Genomic DNA, 23393 nt, shown 5'->3' with positions numbered 1-23393 from the left:
TCATGCTGAAAGCTATTGCATTAGGTTCTGACAGAAATTCAATACGTTTCAGGTTTTGATTTTATCAAGACGAGTGATATATATCGAAAGTATCCCATTTCCTAAATACTTATGCAAGATATTTAAGACACAGATCGTATCTTTGAAATCATTAAGAAAATCATGCTACTCTCTACCCATTTGCCTATCACAGTTTTGCCGAGTTGGTTTCATAGGCAGAATGTTATATTCCTCACTAGATACTAGATAGTTACCGAACATAATAAAGGGTATCACTTGGATACCAGTATCCAACAACGATCATTTTTCTTCGTATGATACTGGTTACCAAACTCTGGTATCATACACGGCCGAAGGGGATGTGAATGAAGCAAGGAAAGTTTGTAGGGAGCCGTCTTTAGTCTGGCCTACCCACATGGTAACAAGGCCTCTTTTTTTCGGGAAAAGCGTGATTGTGTATATGAATTTAAAACACAAAAGCGCAAATGAAAAGTAAACAGAGGCAGAGTGATGTGCAATGAGGCGTCGATACAGAATGCGGGTAGTTTTTCAAGTGTGTTCGTTTTATATCGCGGCGCGCACCGCTCGTTCATTACCGCGTATTTATTTACCTTTATTTTATTACCGCCCACCGCCGCCATTGTTTGCTGATAAAAATATCATCGGCCGCCATATTTTATTTGTTTAAATGTATTTCATAGGGTTTGTTGACTTAGCGGTTTTATGATAGATGAGAATTAATTGTTAGTTGGAGGCTAGTGTCAATATGCAAAGTAGAATTATTTTAGTACTGATAGATTTTTCAGTCAGTTCTTATCTTATTTAAGGCTCAGCTATAGGATCTAGGTTTTCTGTGTAAACGTCCAAATTTTTTAGTCAGGGGCCTAATTTTATGTTTAAAGCCCCAATATATTTCGTTGCACTACAAACCGTTAACTTCAGTATAAATGTTGGTTATAAACCCATACGTTATACAGTAATACGAGTAATACGAGTAATACCCACTACCAAAACACGCTTAATTCCGAGTTACCACCGAACAAAAGCGAATAATCGTAAATTACTACGTAATGGTGCAAGCACCGACGTTGGCCGACGTTAGCCGACGTCGCCCGATGTCGCCCGACGCCGGCCGAGTGCGTAACTCGTGTAAACATGAAAATATCACCTTACCTCACTTGTAATTGAACACAAATATTAAGTATCGTTTTGGGCGCGCTGTCGGGTGACCACTTCACATCAAAGTAAAGGACACTTTATTTATTTATTTGTATTACAATTTACTGTCCCTAAAGTTGGTTAAAATGAAGCTTTTATGAAGAGTTATATCCCTACTTACTGATATGGAAAATGCGAATTTATGACTGTCTGTCTGTTACACTTTTGGCGCTTAATCACCAAATCGAAAATCGAAAAGTCGAAGATATTCTTTTAAAGATTTTGGAATGACGCTGCCCAATCTTTGCATAGCTAGTAACTGAAAGATACGAAATGTTCGTTAGTCGTTGTGACAGTTTGTCATAACTGGGATCAGCGGTGCATTGTTGTCGTCGTATGAAAAGGTAGCCGCTATCCAATCTGCACGTCAAGTCGTGTAGTTGTTTCAACAGAAAGCTTTTCAACAAGCAGTCTTTGTTTCCAGTTCCCACAGAATTTGATGACAATGTACATAGTAGGTACATTCGTCAACATTTCTAAAAAATATGATTTATTAAAAAAATAATGGTTGTCGTGTTAATTATAGATTCGCGGAAGTGGCGCGAGTTTTCGCTCATTATATTGGAGTTTGACGCCAACTGCCAAGTTTTAATGACGCTCCGATACACCCCCCCCCCTCTCCCCCCTACTCAATAAATAATCGCGTATTTTTTACTTTGTCAAATCTGTGTATTTATTTAATTTAGGTCAGGGTACTTCACTTGAAAGTTGTTATGTTGTTGTGTGTATGATAACTTTACATCTTGAGCAATGTTAGGAGAACATACACCGATATTCAGATCTTGATTTTAACAAGAAAAAAAGCATCTTTAAGGTGAAATTATTACTGGTGAGTAAAATTTAGATTTATGTCATCGTCAACAATAATTGATTTAGTTGCTTAGATTTAAGCGTAATTGTTATCAACGAATACACTCTTACAGGCAAAAAGTCTAGATCCTGCTGACACGCATCTTAGACAAAGCGCTAAGCATAGTGCAACCAGTTGAACAAATAAAAAAAAATTTCTAAATTCTAAACCATTATTTAACAAATCTTAACGTAGTACGTAGAAAAACAACACTATCTCTAATTTATATAAGCAGCGTAGTTTTAATTCTAAACTTCACTCATTCCTCATCACAACTCACGTACATTACAGCGTAGTTCACACTAGAAGGGGACACGCGCTCGTTAGTTAGCGTCGAGTGGTCGCCCTACACTACGCCGTCCACGTACACACTACACCCTGTACATACGCGTATTGTCTCTGTACACTCACCCAACCGCCGCGTACTGAACAAATAACAAAAATTACTACCCACACTCAATAATCCTACTAATATTATAAATGCGAAAGTTTGTCAGAATGTATGTATGAATGTTTGTTACTCTTTCACGCAAATACTACTGAACCGATTACGATGAAATTTGGTATGTAGGTAGCTGAAGACCCAAAATAACACATAGGCTCTTTGTCTCGGAGTTCAAGAGGGATCGGGATTTAGACGGCAAGGTTTTCCACGCGGACAAAGTCGCGGGCGGCCTCTAGTTATGAATAAAAAAAGAGCTTTTAAATTCGATATTTGTCATGTAATATTATAGTGGAACAAAATAAGTGTCTTTTGTTCAAAGTAAATTATTTTTTAGTATCGTTTCTACAACGTTGGTTATAGAATTGATCATAGGTTCGGAAATGGTAAGGTTGTTTCAGTTTGATGCCAATTACTGGGATGTCACTGGAATTTTCTTGATTCGAAAATAATTCTGTTTTCTTGTAAATTACGTCAATTTTGAATGTTCATAAAATATTTAGTCTAAGATTTTTTTAGTATCTTTAACCCTAAGCTTAAAAATCTCCATTTAAAATGTTATCATTTTGCAGCTATCCTAAATGAAATCCCAATTTTGACACAAAACTATCAACCTAAGTTCTCACAAGCTGGTTAAAGTAGCAAGACGCGTCTATAACTTAAAGAACGTTCGTGAAATGGGCACCAGTAAAACGAAACGCACCACAAGAAGTACAATAGATCTGTCGATAAAAACTTTGATCAATGTCACTAAAAAACATCTTTCACATTAATAACCGATCGAAAGCAAATTTCAATTTCCACTGCTCATTTACCGTGAAATTTTTCCTAAAACATCAAACCTTAAACAAGGGAGCAATGAAATGAATGACGTCCATTAAGTCAAAGTCGAGGCTTTTTGTCGCACCGTCTTTGTACAGCGCCCGGGGTTATTTCTGGGAGTTATTAAAATTTATTAGTTAATCAGTGAGGTAATTAAGACAATGTCGGGGAGCGTTTGTCACGCGGCCGAAGTACGGAGCAACTCGTTACAGGACAACCGATCATTTGCCGACGATTTGTCTCGAGAGAGTGATGAGGTGCGCGACGCTTAGCGATTGTTTGTAGCCGCTGTGTTGCTTACTAAATGTTGAGAGTAGTTGCTGCTACTAACTTTGTTTAGCAACGGTTTTCGTAATTATTGTACTGTGATAATAAGTTGCAATAGGTTTATCGGCTTAAAGCTTAAGCTTAAACTCAATATTCAAAATTTCAGCACGATACAATTTTTTGCCTGTTTTAAACGTGAGGCTAAAACATGTAATACATATCGGTTTTCCAGCACATCTACGTGTCCTCACTTATTCTTTAACAATATTTTTTTTTATCAAAAATCTTGTCTTAAATTCCAAAAACTGTCTGTTACGTTGACATTTTAAATCTTTTGTTAACAAAGTGATTAAACGCCTTGTTCCCAGTGTGGTGGAGCGGCGAAGCAATTGCTTCGTAAGGAGAAGGTAATTCACACCGCGTCACACCGCGTCACACCGCGTCACACCGCGCCGCGCCGCGACGTCGCTCATCCCACAGTCTGCGGTCTTCAGAACATCCGTAATTAACTCATACGTCACTATTAACAAGCTTTGTTGTAATTTCGGCGAAGAATCTGAGTAAAAGATCATGCTTTTGAGTTAATTTTCTGTAGCCTAAAATAATGCAGGAAAGTTAATGGACTGTTTTACTACTTCTGTTTAGGTGTAGGTTAGAATAACAAGTAGATATTTAGAGAATTTTCAATAAACGGATGTTTAATGGAAGTTAGATTGTTTGGTGCAAGTATTACGGTAATGTGAAAAGCATACAAAGGGGGTGAAAGAGGCGAGCCTTAAACAGAACTGATGAAAGCGAAGTACCATAGCATACCTTAGATACCTTCGGATTTATGCTTCAGAAGTTTTGTCTTACACAGACTAACAAAAATTGTAAATCAATAAAATAATTTAACGTGTTGATATAACAACAACTTAGCTCATTATTTCTCAAAATCAGCCTACAGCCTACAAACTAAGTAACCCAATTAAAATATCTAGCAAAAATGTATATTTAATTTACAAGCTAGACATCAGATTATAAAACGTGACGTTCAGTGAGTGATCAACAAAAATTCCACGTAAAATAAAATCTGTGTAAAATGATGAGAGGTGACAGTAATCTGTTCTCTCAGAGTGTCTTTTCACAATGTCTATTTATCTCTTCATTAAGTAAAGACAGGCATGAACTAAAAATATCTGTGTCTGACTTATTTTTGTATATAAAAGAAGTTAAAATGTCGTGATTTGATTGTCTGAAATTTGTTTTAGAATTGATAAGTTTTATACTGTAATTGTTTCTTAATTTTTTTACAAACGTTCTTAAAGCTTGTCAAATGTGACACTATCGTTTATAAATCATCGATATTTCAAATTTGTATTTCTAATAAGTACCATTTTTATTCACCAGTTACCAACAAACCAACAAACAACTTTCAAAATTATATTAATGTTTCAAATACATTGCAGAAAGTTTACGAAAATAATGATATTTTTCATTTTATTTTAGTTGGCATACTTATTAACGATGACGACTATACATATACATATAGTGTACAAATCAGTCAATTTTTCGGGGTGACCGAGATGCCCTACAAACTTGCAGGGTGTTTAAAATGTCTTACAATTCCGCGGGGTGTCGCGCGATGTCGCGGGGTATCTTTGTCAACATGTTTTTTGTCAGCGTCAAATAAACAAGGTACATAATTCTGTTATTTCGTCCTCCGCTACAAGTTTCATCGCGTGATTAATGAGACGTCTGCCAGTGATCACTTATGTTTTATAATGTACTCGCTTTTGTGTTTATTTTGCGAATTTATGAGAAAATAATTAAAGAATGGATCTTTTATTTTACTAAAGTTCTTTGTTATTTCAGCAGCTCACGATTACTCACGAAATAGTATTGGATATGCCAATTATAATATCTTATCTGTGCTTTGCGATTTTTTATATATTTAGAATAGGGTAGTTCTTTGTTTTCGTACTGCGATGAATATTTATTTTAATCTATATCATATTAAATCGTATTAGACGCTCAAGGCTGCACTATAAGTCGTTTAAAACCATCAACATATAAACCCATCAAATATCAAAAGCCTTCACATAAATATCAGACGAGCCAGACATGTAACATTTCAAGTGAAACACTCATCAGTGTCGGATTACGACGTCTTTGGTTCCCATTATTCGCTACATCCGTGGATCGACACTACACGGGCTCGTTGCGCGGCCCGGGGATCAAACCGCCACCGACGCGTGCCGTTCGTGCCGGCGGTAAAGCCGCGCGCCTCACCCTAAGCCCGCCGCCTCGTGAAACTTACGCGTTACAGAAATACCACGTATTTCTTCTCTTTCAAATATACATTACCAACAAAGCCCCGAGTCTGAAGGAATATGCACAATTGATACCTTTGTGTACAATGTAATACAATATACACTTTCTATGTAAAATAAGAAAATAGCTTTTGCAGAAGTCGAATTCTATTCAATGATAAACCGTTGTCTCGAAGCCGCTTAGTTGGTTCTAACTGCTGGCATCCAAATATTCTTTACCACATTTATTTTCCAATCAGAATACCTCAATAAATTGAAGCACCAAATCCCATCTTCTCCGTGGTTCCGCAGAATTTCAATTTTAATCAAAATATCTATTAAAACTAGATTCATCGGCGATTGTATTCGGACATTCAATTTAGCGACATCAATTTCCAATCAAGCGAACTATTAAAATGATTCTTTACCGCATTTTTCAGCAGCAACCGCACGGCTTGCAATCAAATTAAGCCGTCGATAGAACAGAATAGTTCTCAACGTCAACATCGGACCGAGGCACGTGTCTCCACAAACAATTGACAGGCAACCAGGTTTTAATGGAACCGTTCCGATGGTCAGTGTGAGAGTCTGTTTATTTTTCCATGTTACACGTCGGTTTAGACGCGGCTAGTCGTTGCGGTGGAATTAACACTGCGTTATAACGTTTTTATTCAATTTTTAACTGTCAATATGTCTTGTAGTTTGGATTAACTTACTCGTAAACTGGCTCGTGGCTAAATTGGTTGTCAATATGCGTGTGGTGTGTGTGTTTAACAGTATGGTGATGTATTCCTTAAATAACAGTCGTTGATGGTCAAATTGTAAGACAAGTCAGTCTGTTTTTGAGATGCAAATTCAAAGGTGACTTTTCTACAAACCTATCAAGAATTTAATCTCAATGATTTATTCTATCACTCTTATAATATGCATAATTGCAATTAGTCGAGCCTTTCAAGTAAAATCTACTCTCTCTTGGATGAAAAATTGAAGCACGCTCCATCAAGATTATTTTAGAGGGTGAGAACAGAAAGGTCAGAGATCCGTTAGTGCACCGCACTCTGGAGATTGAAAAACTAGAAAAATACACGTAAAAATGTTTACACCGACGAATGGAGAGAGTGCATGATCCCAACAGAGGAATATGTGAAGGTACACTAGTGAACTACCGCACGTGGATAATACATACATACATTTGCATGTACAAACGCATGTTTGGAAACGAAATTAATTGCCTTCGTACGTATTCATCATTAATTAAGTAAGTAATGTCCTTAGGTAAGATCTGCACACTATCGTTAGTGGTTTCAGAAGCTTATCCAGGAGTAGCAGCCGGGACCACCACAGAGAATAGCGGTTGAGCTAGATGACTATGATATAGTCATTATTTTCTATTGATAAGTCCTGTAGGGGTCGCTAGAAATATTTGAAGGTTGTATATTAAACTTTCAATTCTCAATATTAATTCAAAATATGAGAGTGTATTCCTGTTTATATTCTGTACAATATCCCAGCTCTCAACACACTACTAGAACAATGTACTGAAAATAATATTTGCGCCACCTTCGGGGAAGCAACTTGTATTTTTTGTTCCCCTTTTATTTCCACAGGGAGTCAGCAGAGGTGTATCATCGGTTGTTTTAGATTCCACGTAATAAGGGTAAAGCCTATTTCAAGCCGGCATTATGCGCGACCTGGGAACGAACCTTGAACAACAATGAACTCGTGTTGATTTGAAATAGACAAGTAATCATGTGTGTATGAATGTTGATGAGTTGAAATTATGTGGACATTGTTGTAGTCCCAATACACAAATGAACTGCTCGTTTTAGTGCAATAGTACTAGTTGTATGACTATTTGAAAATGTGTTTCGTATAGTAAAGTCGCTTTATCAAATCATTGGTGCCAATATTTCAACTGGCCTATTCATAAACTTAATGACAACGTTAGTTTAGCCCAAGAATGAAATCTTTTTATCAATATACTTTACCGTTAGGCGTTAAATAAGCTTTCAGTTTGTCGATTTGGAGATCAATTTGATTGATTTAGATTTTAAATTAATTTCAAGCATAGTTTAGGGATGTTTTAAATTTTCTATTTCATTAATAAATATAGACTAAAGTTAATCGTAATTGTGGCAGATGTTTAAGTTGTCGACATTATTAAGGGCGTTAGTTAAATTACTTGTTCTTTTATATAAATTGTTCTGTTGAAGCCTGCGGCTATCAATACATTAACTTTGAAATCAAAATCATAATTGTCGTTTAATTTGCCAATTAATACGAATTACTGATGAGTTTTCTTAAACGGAAGGCTGTGGAAGTTTGGATGAAAAGCCTACAGTTATTCTTAGATAATCTATGGATGTAGATCATTTTGTAATGGCTCATATATTCTTATCATTATACTAACTGTTTTTGTTGGATCTTTAAACATTAGTTTTTCTGGTCCTTTTAATTTATCTCATAATAGAGATTGTTTTTTTGTGACATTTGTCCACTTCTGGTTAATCATATTTTGGATAAGAATATTAACCACGGTGGCAAAATTTCACAAACTTATATGCAGGTAGTTCAAAAATCATTTTTTCTTTTAAAGCTTCCAGAAATGTTAGCCACAGTCTAATTATCTCATCATTAGCATTGTGTGTATGTTTACCTACTTATATTAAACGTTTAAGTAGATAGCGATATTGTTATTGTAACGAGCGTTGTATTAATTACACGCAGTTACATGCTCACACGTTCAATGAGTTCATATAAAACAATACCGTAAAGATATAATGTGAATGCTTAAGTCACACACATACATACACACACACGCATGTATACTCGGACGGAAATACAAGACGATTAGAAACTGCAAACGAAAACGTTGTGCGAAACCTTATCAAAAAACAAGAGCCAAAGTTGTTTTGAAAATCATAGTAGCTGAGTGGTTTATTAGTAATCAAAACTTTTAAAGTTTTGCATTTTGAGGTACAGAATTATAACAGAACTTCAGTTAGAGTAATTTTTACAGCCGACTTGAAACGAAACATTTTCTTTAATTCATGAATTCATGTCTAAATTTTCGTGACATCTTAATAGTGGTATAAGTTAGAATGCATAAGTTTACTTATCGTAAAATTAACGTATTTCTGATTACATATTTATTAACAATTTTAAAGCATATAATGTTCATGTTTCCTTCCGTACAGTTTACTTTACACGTTACATCCGTGGATGTCCTCGTTAGGGCGCGTCGCGTGTGTTTGCGTGTGCTCGCATCAACTCAGATCCGCCGTGTACGCCTAATTACACCCTCTTTATCAACGACACTAAACGCGTGTTTAACAACAAACGTATGTTTAGCAAACGTTTCATTTGAGAATACGTGTTTGAGTGAAAGATTGTTAGTATTTGAAGGAGTAATTAAAACCTGAGAAGAATATTATTATGGTGATCACGTGTAAATTCATGATTTGTAATTATCAATGTCTTGACCTCATCCCACGCTAAGCAGGATCGGTACCCAGGATAAATGCGACATGTTTTTTTCGCCCACTTATCTCTGTCCATACTTATAATGCGAGTTGAATTTCTTCTAAACCTACTAATAAAAAAAAGTCGTCTAAGCTTGTCCGGCACTCTCCTCTCGCTAAGGGAGTATTTTAATAATTTTATTTTGATTTTAAAACATGTGCTAGTTTCGGATTAGATCACATTTTCTTCTGAAAAGTGTTTTAATTTATTGATGATGGTTACAACGTCTTCGTAGAATGTTCATAAACATAATATAGTGTAGCGTATCATTACTTTACATAAATTGTATAAAACAATTACTCGCTAATAGGGGGGAGTAGTCTAAAAAACCGTTGACCTAGTTAACCACGTGTTAAGCTCCCGTTAAGGAAAACACTCGGTTACAAACGAAGGCGGCCGCTTTCAGACCCCTAACAAAAACGGTATGTTTATAAAGAAACAATCAACGAGACGGAGGGGGTTTTTTCTCAAATTTGGGTTACTACGGGTCACCTCGTCGTGGGCTATTGTTTCGTACGTACCTGTTTAGAAAAAAGGTATTTTTTACACCTGTTGCTATGGGAACTTGTAATACACGTGTAGTACTAAAATAGAATATAATAATTGTTTTTGTATAACATTTATCTAAGATTATTGAGGATTATTTCAGTTATTGTCTCGCACTACAAATCACTGCAGTTCTTTAAATAGCTTTTGATTTTATTTCCTGTGGTTATTTTTTTAAGTTTTCTTTCCCTATTCTAAGACTTGTTTTAATGTAATAAAATACTGGTGGCCTCCTCCGGAAAACACCGGATTCGAAGGCAATCGAGTTTGGTTCCTTGAAACCTTATTTTTAATATACAAACTGAATTGACTGACTCACATTATTTTATTTTCTTACTTTAATCAACTATATTATTTACAGATTATTTCGATAATTATAATGTTGTTTGACCTCTATTATTAAAACAATACTAATACGTTATTATTTCTATTTATATTTGTATCACAAATTCGTTCTCAAAGAGCAGGGCGCGGCGCGTGGGTCCGTCGTCCTTCAGAAGGGTGTCCGGGGGAGGGAGGGGAGGGGGAAAGGTCTAATTTTATGCGCGGGAACGGAAGCGCTATTGAGTGACAATAAGTTGAGGGTCGGATTGTAGATAAGTGATGTTTAACGGTTTCTTACGAGGCGATGTTCTTAAACGCTACTGATACACTTACTGCGGTTAGATTCAATGTACAGATTACTTGAAAACGTTTTCTTAAGAATTGTCTTTTAAACAGTGTGGTCTAACACAGCATACGAGTAGTAGGAATTTTTTGTTTGTTTTGAAAGGATTTTAATTTAGGTTAGTTCTGTTTATGCTAGAAAACATGTTTTTAGCGATAGCTGTTAGATACGTTATATCAAAATCTATTCAATAAATAATCTACTAGGCTTTAGATACTACTAGGTTTTAGATCTGGATCAAATCTCATATTGTCTAATATACCCCAAGAGTTATACCAAATGAATAAGGCTAAGCTTTCCTAGTTATTTGAGTGCAGATTGCTCTGGCCGTGACCATGATTCGTTGCAAGTTGGCAATCCGACTGCAACATAGTCACACAACTTTATAACTTCTGTAATATTGTTCTGTGAAGTAATATCTAACTTGAATTGAACATTACAAGTTGACAAGGTCATGCATGGACGCAACGTGTTTGTATCAAGTATAGTCCTATGGGATCTTGATAACGCATACAATGTTTGTTTCTTGGTCACTCATCACATACATACATACAAAGTTGTAAATAAACTGACTTTTGTAAACAATAGAGAATATAACGCATAGAAATGGGCATTTTTACCAATGATGTGCGGTGTATGGAAATGACATGCTAAGATAAATATTTTCAAGAGATTTTTTTTATACGTCTGCGAATTTTGCTTGCACGGAGACGTACACTTCTAATGGTAGCTTGTCTTCCTCTTTGGACCCTCAGAAGTCTCGCATACTGATCTAGGATTGAGCTAAAATTGATTTCCCCAAGATTTTTTAAAGAGGATTAATGTCATGATTGCCTGACTGCCCATAGTTACAAAGTTAGACTATGGGAGTAATTAAATGCACTTGCGTATTGTGCATACTCTTATATCCTATTAACAAACTTGTGCATAGCTGGCCAATTTCAACAAAACTGGCCGCTAAATAAGCCATCATATCGTCGCTGCACGGAGACTCATCAGCCTGGCCGTATTGTTGCCATATAAGCCCAAATTGCTTTAGTTGGTGCACAATACGCAGTGCACAATGTAATCTAGATCACATCGTGGGACCTAGCCCCGGCTAACGTGTCTAACTAAATTGATACTCGTATGACTAGAGGACACTCATCCAATTGGAGACCACGTGATCAGTGCATATTTAATAACAGTGTCTTTCAAAATGCAATTAAAATCAAAGCGTTTATTCATCTCGCCCAAACTAGTGATTTTCAAAGTTACAGAGTCGTCAGTTTGGAAGGTAGAGCAAATGAAACTCTTGACCAATCTTTCTCACCACATTGCTGAAACGCATTGTCAAAAGATGCACCAGACATCTTTTTATAATACGCTTTTAGCAATCTAAGTAACTTTCTTGTCTCACTGACAGAACTAACAGGAATTATTAAACGATTCCATGTAACATCGGTTTGGTTGCAAATGAAGTGTATTACAAAAAGCTTGTAATTAAATTTTGAAACACATATCTCGTACACATGTTCACTAAGACAACACCAGACAGCCCATTGCATCGTTCTTCAACAAACATGATCAGTATTCAGTAATCTCCACCTACGTGAAGACAACACATACACATCTGTCACAGGCAGTGCCGAGCGCAGTAGTAGGTGGCAAACACAATCGGACGTGCAAACAGGACGCATTTCATTACAGCCCTTTGTCACACTGCCCGCTACGGCTGACAATATACGAGTACTTCTATGAAGTACTAGAAAAAAAGTAGTCCATGTCATAGCTACACAAGTTAATCGGCTATTTAAGTTTGTAACAATAAAAAGAACAGTCAGTAACTAAGCCTTATCAGTCACTGAAAACGGTTATCAAATACTATACGTTCAAGAAAACAAAAATAAACCCATGTAACGTTTACTATAAGACGCTTCTCTGTAGTAACGTTAGTGTTGGACAGTAATGTATCAGGTGTCGTGAGCTAATGTTAATGAACGTGCCAGCGTGTTTGTCACCGACGCTCCGGACAAATCTGACGCACACACGCGATAATGGGCTGTGGACTTTGATACTTCATTGTAGTAATCTACCGTACATATTACATAGATACACGTACTTTAGTAGTTGCAGTACGTCGTGAAAAAAGCACTGATAATTATTAAAAAAAGGGACTCTACTTTTCCAGCTAGTGGTAAATTCGTTGAACGTAATTTTGCTATTGTAAATGTCAATGTTTATTGACATGCTAAAATCAAAATAATTTAAAAATTATATGAACAAATTGTGATTTTCAAGGTAGCTAATTTCTAGTTGCAATTCGGTGTTTACTAGTAAGAGCTATTTGCAATGGAACTGAACATATATGGCGACAAGGGTTTAGCGGTCTACCTTGCCTATGCCTGAAGCAAGGTATTTTATCAATGACTTTGCTAAAATCATTACCGCACCGTGTGGTAGATTTAATGAGAAGTAATCTAAGTAAAATGTGTGATGGCGCGAATTTTGCAGTTCCGATCATTTCCCGCGGGAGTCGTGACGAATGATCAACTCTGTACAATCTAGCTCTCAACACCTGCGAGCGACATTATGGTCATAAATCTGTTTATTATATCCCCATAAAGTGAATTATTCATTTGCTCAAATTTAAAAACGAAAATTCATTGTTTTGTTCTTTTATTAAAAAGACTACTCAAATATTTGTTTTGTCTTTAAATCGAATCCGCAGCCTTCCAATGCACTGGTATAGGCGCGGCGATCGTCAATTGGTTTAGCAGGATATCGTCTGTAACCTTGTCAAGTTCCAGTAAGTCAGAAACAGCTGCGTAAAAGGCTAAAATCTGGCGGTACTTTTTAATTCCTAATACTTTATCTGCACTGACATATTACGCCTACAGACTAAAGTTTACAACTCTCTGAGTAGTTTACGTGCTGGAATCAGTGGCAAGAACTGTTCCATAACTTAGGCATTTCGAAAAGTGACGTAAATACCTACATCTGTTCGAGTGGTACGAGTTATTTTTGTGTGTTTCGTAGCGAATGATGTTGTCGGTCGCGGCGGACGAGGCTCGACACAATAGCTTGTGATCTCCGCCTTAGTTAAATGGTGCGGCAAATCGCCGCGCGGATGCTTATCCCCCGGTTACCATGGCAACCGGCGCGCGTACAAATACTCGTGTATCGCGTACACAATTTCATTACATTGTATTTTATTTAAGACGCAAATTGCCTCGGCTTTCGGAGCTTTTAGTAGAGGTTAGGGGTAAATGTAGAAATATTTTTTGGGATTAATTGAGTTTGAATTATCTACTCCCTCTACCTATCATAAAAGACTACTAATCAGAGAGCTCACTCTTTTAAATATATGAAAGTAATCAATGCAAATGGCATACGCAAAAAAAACACCAGATGGTTAGTGGTGTTGGTCACCGCGATACCCCAAAATACGTGGCACGAATAAACCCTAACAACATACTGTCCACACGTGACACGTCACGGCGCACACGTCGCCGGCCACGTCCGCGCGTCACGGCGCGCGTGTCACACGAGCGTGACGACACGCTGACGCGCCGAGCATGAGCTATTTATACGAGACCACCTGACCGTGCGCTGATGCCTGTAAACATAGCACCGATTGTTTTTATGTGTCTGACGATTACACAGTGCCAGTGTATCGCTGCACTGTGGGCGTGAATGGTTTTGTTTTTAAGTCTATTTTAGACTAAAAGAGATTAATTCATCATTTTATTATATTTAGATTAGGCTATTTTTAAACTTGTGTGTAGACTAGTATCTAATTTTGCATTCTTAAACTATTCATGAGATTGTTTTTGGACAGGAATGAGAAATCCTATGTCTTAATAATCAGCATTCATACTATAGATATTATTACTGTGCTCTAATAATATTGAAATGTTCAAGAAAAACCAAATTAACAAAACTTTATTGCAAGAATCTACAATAAATCATACAGCCTTTATTATTATAATCGTAACTAAAAATACTCAATCCGTTTGACAAACATCATGCACGTGACTGCTAAGTGGAGTGCGAGTGTAATTAATTAGTAATTAACACTTCCGACTAGTTGCGACTAGCGGCGCTGTCACTGAACTTTGTTCACGTGCATGACGCGTCATGTCACGGCGCGCGTGACGTTTACTTGAGCACGTGATTTAAAACTCGGAAGAGGGTTTAGATTGTTCTGTCTGTAATTATGATGATAGCTAAGGCGCTACATACTATAATAACACTAAAATGGTAATATGTTAAGAAGTTGCCACTCCATTGCGTTAAATCACCGGCTTCGTCACACATAAATACTGCTTGCACGATTTACTTATGTTGTATTCAATTAAAATTGCATTGTCTACAAGACAATCGTAAAACTTATCCCATAACAAACTGACTTCGCCGTAATATATTATAAATGCAAGGTTTAGAAAAAATACAATTAATTAAAGTATGAACCCGGGACTTCTTATCAGTCTTCATGATAAAACTCATAAAGATCGGTTTACACCTTGAAAACATTATCATAGGTAGCCGTATAACTGAAAAGTCCGAAATTTGTATTTATGATATTAATTGTATAATAAACCTTATTTAGGTCAATTACATCACATTATTGTTAAAATCAGTGAGTTAGAATCAATCAGCGTGTTAACGATTCAACATTCTTCACCAGCATCACGCCGCGTTAGTACCGCGTATAAGTACGTGACTCATAAGAGCTGTATTTGGAGAACAAATGATGAGCGTTGACGTACCGCCGCCGCGCCGCCGCGCCGATACCGCTAGGAATTTCAACTATTAATCATAAATTGCTGCAATATTTTTAGATGGGCTCGTGTAATATAAACAACTCGATCAGTGGGTGTCTGTGTAATTATTCTCGCTGCTTTTTATTTCGCGTTTTTATTATACACATACTCTCGTAACTAAAGAATTTTACTCGCATATTGCTTTACTAGCTGAACAGCAATGCTAAGCAAGCAAAGTCTCTTCCGCTATTTTAGATCCCTTGGTTTATTTCTGAGAGAAATGAACTGGTTTTATCCGGGGTTTTTAATTAGCCCCTTGCCAAATGTCATAATTCGGTTGAGCAACTTAGTCACGAAATCGTCAAAGACAGACAAACTATCGCATCTATGATGCATACAATAGAGTATCGAACTTTATTAATTCAAAGCACCTATATGATTTTCTGGTCTCCTTATTTTCCCAAACTTTATCAACAATATTTAGACATGATCAAACAGTAGACCAACATATTAATATGTTTTTGTTATGGTATGTTAATATGAAACTTTTCAAACATAGTTTTCAAAATATAATTATTTGTCTAATCAAACATGTTTTCTATCCATCAACTTTTCAAAAACGTTTATGTTATAGACATCTCAAAATATTTTTAAATGTCTACATTACTTCTCAGTATTAGTGAGAAAATTGGAGTAAGCGTGAAATTGCCCGATAGCATAAACCTCTCGGTTGAGTATACCTATGTAGTGGTTTATTTGTTGCGCGCTACTGTGCCACTACTCGCAGTGGTGCAGACGTGCAGTGTGTCATTCTGTTACTCGGTGGCAGCCTGACGTACAAACGTAACGTGTGGGTGAAAAGTGTAATGTATTGCTCGTATATCTGTTACGATACATTCGGAATTTCGTCTGATACTCTTTCATAAACATAACGTGTTTGTAATGTTCTAAATGTAGAATTGATGATTAGAGTGATACAATTATGAATAATATTTTTGGATTTCATGAGCTAACTTATTATCTGCGTTTGGACTTCCTTAGAAAAATCTTAGGACAATTTTTACACGTTCTTCCGGATATATTATTAGGCTTCATATTACGGCTAAGGGCCAGTCTAGTGTCAAAAGGGATTGAAATCGCTTGTAAATCTTTTGAATTGATAACAAACGGGACCGACATTTTTATGTCCTCCTAAATACTGTGACACTCTGCTCAACTACCAGTGGCAAGTTCCCCCCAAAAGTCCGTGTTAAAGGTTGTTTATCCCGGCCAGCGCAGTAACTAGGCTAGCTTTAATAGTAAATGGATAAGTAGCTTCGTACAACAACGGTGTTACGCAACCTATAACAAGACAAGCAAAGTAGGCAACACTTAACTATCGTAGTTGAGTAAACAAGTATCGACGAGCTATCAAACTGTCTGCGAGCGGTCGTGCGTGAGAGACGTGAACTAGTACCGTCGGACTTATTGCACGTGAGAAATACACTAGATTGAGAATAATGGAGAATGTTACCTAATTTTGATTTTTAGCACTCCATATTCTCGTTTAAAAATAAAAAATACTGGTGAAAGAATTACTTCGATACGTCAATTAGTTTTCGATTTATAAGTAAAACAAGTTGTAACCGCACGACGCTAGCTCTCGGTGACGGTGTGACGTCACTCTACACTTGCTCAGTCTAGCTCACACAGTCCGCTTGAGGTCGCGCGCTCGGTGCGTTGAAATTATTACTAAATACTTTTAAAAATGTTCAATTCAAATACTAGGAAATCATATGTTGTGCCTAAATGTAATTTAATATTATGTAAGTAAATAAGTAATAATAAATAACTTCATATTACAATGAAACAATTTCTTACCGGATTGATCGCGAGTTTATTGATTTTACTGTGGCAGGAAAAATGTAAAATCGATTATTTCGGTTAAAAACTGTTTCATTATAACATGCAGTGATCGTAAATATCTAACATTATTACTTACTAGCTGACCCGCGCAACTTCGCTTGCGTCAAATAAGAGAGAATGGGTCAGAATTTTCCTCGTTTTTGTAACACTTTTTACTGTTACTCTACTCCTATTGGTCGTAGCGTGATGATATAAAATATGATTTTTTTCACGAAAAATATTCTCAAACTTATTTATATCTCATAAATACTCATAATATAACGAAGTCGCGCTAAGGCATATCCGCCATTAAAACAGTTGCCATGACAACGGAATTTTGTTATTTCAATGTCATTATAATATTGACTATTCGCGACTTAGTTCGTCACTTGAATTTTCCCGGGAAATGCGTCATTTTCCCGGGGTAAAAAGTAGCCTATGTCCTTTCTCAGGTATCAAAATATCTCCATACCAAATTTCATGCAAATTGGTTCAGTAGTTTAGACGTGATTGAGTAGCAGACAGACAGACAGACAGACAGACAGACAGATAGACAGAGTTACTTTCGCATTTATAATATTAGTATGGATTATACCTATGTATAATATACTAGGAGCCGCCCACGACTTCGTCCGCATGGAAACCCTTCCCGCGTAAATCATGATCCTTCGGGAACTCGAGGATTAAAAGTAGTCTATGTGTTATTCTGGGTCTTCAGGTATATATAAAATTTCATCGTAATCGGTTCTGTCAAATTTGCGTGAAAGAGTAACAAACATCCATACATACTTACATACCTACATACTTACATACATACATACATACATATACAAACATACGTACATACATACATACATACATACGTACGTACGTACAGACATACATACGTACATACATACATACAATGACATATGTATGTCATTGTATGTATTACTTATGTACTTATGTATGTACATATATACACATTCTCACAAACTTTCAAATTTATAATGTTGAGTAGGATTTCGGAAGCAACAAAACCTCTATTTGTTTCACAAATAATTCGTAACCGTTATACCATTTATTTTAGGTACATTATCCGATTGCCCTTTTTAAAATCCTTTATCCATTTTATTAATCGAATAGTATTTACTATTATTATAAGTTATTTTATACATAAGCAGATGAAAACACAACAAAATACTACGCAAACTATTACACCTACAACAACGATTGGCGACTTAATACTAAGCGGGACGCGGCCCGCGCGGCGCGGTAAAGTAGTATGACGTCACAGCCGCTCACGCGGCTGTTAGCGGGACTCGATATTTTTCGAAACTTTGAATGCTTATAAAATCAAAACTATTTGGTATTTTTGACTAAAACAAAAACTAGTTTATATGTATACATACAGGCTATACTGTGTCAAAATTTAAAGCGATTTGGCATACCTAGTAACATTCTCCATTATCATCTTTATAAAGCTCCATTTGTTGTCTGCTATATTTTACTTATACATCATCACTCCTATAATACCCGAAAATGTAGGTACAAGTGTACGACACACACCTAGGTTTAACCATTACAAAATTAGCCCCACGTAAAAGGTAGCTAGCTTATTGTCATATGCCGAGCACGTTACTAAACACCGGATTATGGAAAATACCAATAGCACTTTGTCCAACCCGGGATTTGATCCCGATCTAGCAGTAAGTCGTATACACTACCACTATTGCCAGATTGTCATAGGTAGCCTGTGTCTTGTTATACATGGAAAAAACCTTATGTGTCAACTATGTATTTTAAGATCATAAGATCACGTTACTCGAAAAGATTTCAACTACAAATAACAATCATTTCTTTAATCCACAAACCCTGAGCCGAATAACTTGTCGAATGCATTCCGCGAACACAGGTAAAGTTACGATATATTTACGATAGTCTGCACCTTCCCACCGTGGCGTGGTACACTAGACAGTATTTACAATTGTAACGAAAATATCACTCGCAAGTATTCATCACCTCAATCCCAATATACTATCTACCGTTGTTTGTGTATACTAGCGTTTTACGCGGCGCTACTCGGAAATGCGTTACTCACTGCAAACTCCAGGAAATCAATTCTATAACCTAGATTTGAATGCACTATTTTTATGACCGGCCTTGTCGCTGTGGGCCGATTTATTTTGATTGTTTAGGTTAATTATAGACATACAGTATAATGTTTGTGTGGTTTCTAATCGAATGATTCATAGTAAAGTATTTTTAATTTATTATTTTTTCGAAGATCTTATTGGTAAAAATATCGAGTAAGCTTTGACTATTTTGGTCTTTTATAATTTTCAACTGTTATTGAGTGTAAAATGGCAAAGCACTGCATATCTAATCAGAGCTTATGCGAAGATTATTAGTAAGATGGTATTAGCAATTTGCTACACATCGCACACTTACAACTAAATACCGATAAATCGAAAAAATCATAATTTTAAGAAACTCTACGCATAATGCTGCCTTTTTTAAAGACACGTGGAATGTAGCGACAGAAATACTTTTCAGCATGACTTTTAATATTTTCTTGCATTCGGCCGATAGTTTTAAAACAGCACTGGGTAATAATCCCTTCATCTCTTTTAACCTACATCCATATGTCTCATGTACACAATGCTATATATTTACGTAGTCATGTGGTGAACTGGTCACCGCAAGTATGGCTTGATCTGTGCGCTCGGACAAATGTATTCGTGATTGCAATATTTTAATTTGTACAGATAATTCTGTAATCCTTTATATATCCTGACTGCTGTTGGATGCTGATTGCGGGTTTTTAAATATTTCTTTTATTTATTAATTACTAATTGTGGCTTCGCATTTCAGTAATAAAAGAAGCTTTACGTAATTCTTTGGGGTTTACCTGTAATTACTGTCAAATTCTACCTTAATCGCTGCAGAAGTTTTAATAATATGAAGGATAAATTAATCGATTATTCGTAGTAACAACTCAACAGTATATAAAATTATTTTGTATTGAAGTTTATGAAATGAAGATTTTTGTTTCTCCATTACACCAAAAGTACTGAACGGATTTTTAGAAGACAATGTGGGTAAACTACGTATTAGTACTAAGTACGTATCTATCTTTTATTTCAAAAAGATACAAGTGGGTGTATGTTATTTGAAGAGTGGAAGGATTTCCCTTATTCCCACCTATTTGTCTACTCGATACTGTGTAGGCGAGCTTATTCCGGTTAATATGGCAAACTATTTGTGTTATTCTTACGAAATAGCTTGTGTTACAGTATTTCTTCTAATGATGGCTAAAATAGAAATAAATGATTCTCCGATCTGGGCTCTTTATATTACTAATATTTTGTTTTCAATATTAGTTCGCAGTTTAGTAACGTACTTGGGTATATTGCAATAAACACGCACCCTAATTCCATGGGATTCATACTGTAAATAGCTAAATAGAGTGGGATAATAAAAAATGTTATCTTATTATTGTCTCACAGCTGGGTAACCGTCTCTTCTCGCAATGAGGGAGGGAATTGGTTTTGAGATGATCACGCTGATCAAGAGCGGGTTAGGATTTCTGTTTTCAGGAACTTTCAAACGTAAGCTTTCATTGTAAAATGATTTATTTCTTACCCGTAATAAGAAGTGATATTTTTTCCTAATGCGGACGTAATTCGAAGATAGCCAGCTACACCCTCGTAATAAATAACCATATCTAGTAATAATCACACACTATTCATAATACACAGCACTCCTACTTTCAATTTCACCTGCCATATCATGAAATCGTGAATAACCATGATATAAACTGTTGAAAAGTTCCATAACTGGGTGAAACTTGTTCAAACCGGCTGCCGGCTCCCGATGTGAAAGTTTCAACGAGTCGCGATACGAGTGTGGCGACACTACCGCCCTCTGCAACCACTAATTGATATGTCATACGAGCGGCGTCGCGTGATAACACTTGTACTAATATGTCACAAGTAATAACGCGCGATGAATTGCATTTATGTTAACGGTGATAAATATTTTTTTTACAAATTACGAGCTTCTAGAACTAAGCTAGCTTTAGAGCGGCAATTTCCTACTTCCATGGTCTATCGACGACTGGCTATCTTTTCAAATTAAGTTTAAAAATCGGTTCCGTGTCTTAAGCAAGAACCGTAGGAATCGATATCAAGTGTCGATAACGATAGTACCGATTAAAGAAAATCGGGCTAATGTTACAAAGCTATCGCGTTGTAGTTTAGGATCCACTGAATGGTGTGTATATAAAAAAAACTATTGTATTTAACGGTTTCTATTTTCAGCGATCGTTTGAAAAACTTTTAAGCGTTCAATCAAAATATTTGTTGCCTATAAACGGTTGAATAAGTCCTTGTTTTAGTTCGACTAGTGCACCGTTCAATAGCATCAACGCGCGAACAAATCTAATGAAATCGTTCCCTTTGTGCGTCTACAGAGGCGTGAATACTAACAAGCGCAAACCAACAGGCAATGCAACCAAAACTAAACGGTCCAGTGGCAGCGACCGCAGTGCACAACATACATCGCGCTGTTTGTACTGCGCCGTTAATTAAACCACCGTATTGGGCCAGCGATACATGCGTGATGCAGTGGCGCGGATATTTGGTCACTTTTGCTATGTGCCTTTGATGTGTGTTAGAACGCTAACAGATGATTAGTTGTAATCATGTACAGGGTGATTGTTCAAACGTAACAGGCACTTGATTGCAACTGCTGCCGAAACGTGTGTATCATTTAACTGAAATTTAAACTCACTGTTTCGAATACTTGAAATTCAAAATAAATTCATACTTGAAATTCAGCAGATCAAAATTTATGATTTTGTAAAAAAAAATTGTGAAACAATGTCACATTATTTGAAAGCATAGGAACTGAAGAAGATTTCAGGATTTTCTATTTTTACCTCAACTAACACTTTTCTTAACAGTCACTATAAAGCTTGTAGTTATTCTTCTTCATTGTTGGTCACCCTACAGTAGGTCCCGAGGGAAATTAACACTAGGCACGATAGGCCTTATTCGTTCAAATGCTAGCTCAAAGTTTAACACTCAATAACCGTAGACAATCGGCTCGCGGTTCACACTGGTTACTTCTGGTTGCTACCGGTTACCACCGGTTACTGCTTAGAACAGCAATCAATTGACGCCAAGTGACAATCACTAGTTGACCTAATAATATTCGCAACGATTTATTGCATGTGATTGATGTGTTGACACTGTTTTACAAACTTGCTCATTATTCACACAACTTTTGTCTAGATGTTTCCGAAACAATCGACAATGCGTCTCTATATTAACAGGTTGCACATCACAAATATTAAACTATATTTTTCAAAATAAGGAACTAATTCGTATAGAAGAAAGCATTAAAATAAAATATTGAAAATTCTATTGGACTATTGAAAATTCACTATGTGAACTACATAGTCACTACAGTCAATCACAGATTTCGACCTTTCTCTCGGTAGAATATTAAGAATAGCCCTTAGTGACATGATTCAGTTTAAGTCTAGAAATTCGACTCATCACATGATTCAATTGTAAGTCATGTTTAAAAGCATTTACAAGCAAAATTGACCAAAAGAGCATTACATAACCTAACAACACACGTTATATTCAAATCCCTAAACGAATCATGTGAGGCTTGTGTAAGTGTATGGTACTTACATGAAGGTTGTCAAATCGGTTGGATGCACAGAGGGTCTTGATGGGCGGCGGGCAGGCGTTGGCGCAGGACTGCAGGCACTCCGCCTCGGCGTCCTGGTCCGCCTCCGCGCCCGCCGCGCCTCCCCCGCCCTCCGCTTGTCCTTCTGTTGAAAAAACAAACAATATATAAATAACAACATAATATTATACTGATAATAAATATCGCACGTGTCACATAGAGCCTATTTTAAAAAACTGGATGGATGAAGGTAGTGTGTAATTTGTAATTCACCTTTTCTATTCAATTAAAGAGATTGATCGTGTCTAAGTAAGGATTATGAACGTATGGTAAATCAGCCTTTGACGTTTGAAAGGTAAATAGTATAGGTATTTTAAACGTTAAGGTGTTGAGGTTTATGAAATACCCGCTTTTCGTAATTTACAGTATTAGATCCCATGTAGAAGGGGTTGAGCCT

The 23393-nt window shown here is 36.4% G+C and overlaps 1 protein-coding gene across 5 annotated transcripts in view; it reads right to left on the bottom strand.

Moving 5' to 3' along the window:
• The window catches only part of LOC142986077 (adenylate cyclase type 6), a 303314-nt gene that overhangs the window by 75677 nt on the left and 204244 nt on the right, over positions 1 to 23393 (bottom strand). For all 5 annotated transcript variants that reach the window (XM_076134270.1, XM_076134271.1, XM_076134272.1 and 2 more), the window contains one exon: positions 22939 to 23081. In XM_076134270.1, coding sequence (XP_075990385.1) covers positions 22939 to 23081 — 143 coding nt within the window. The remainder of the gene's footprint in view (positions 1 to 22938; positions 23082 to 23393) is intronic.

Source organism: Anticarsia gemmatalis, chromosome Z, assembly GCF_050436995.1.
Source record: "Anticarsia gemmatalis isolate Benzon Research Colony breed Stoneville strain chromosome Z, ilAntGemm2 primary, whole genome shotgun sequence".
Taxonomy (NCBI): Eukaryota; Metazoa; Arthropoda; class Insecta; order Lepidoptera; family Erebidae; genus Anticarsia; species Anticarsia gemmatalis.
This window is presented reverse-complemented; position numbering and strand designations above follow the sequence as displayed.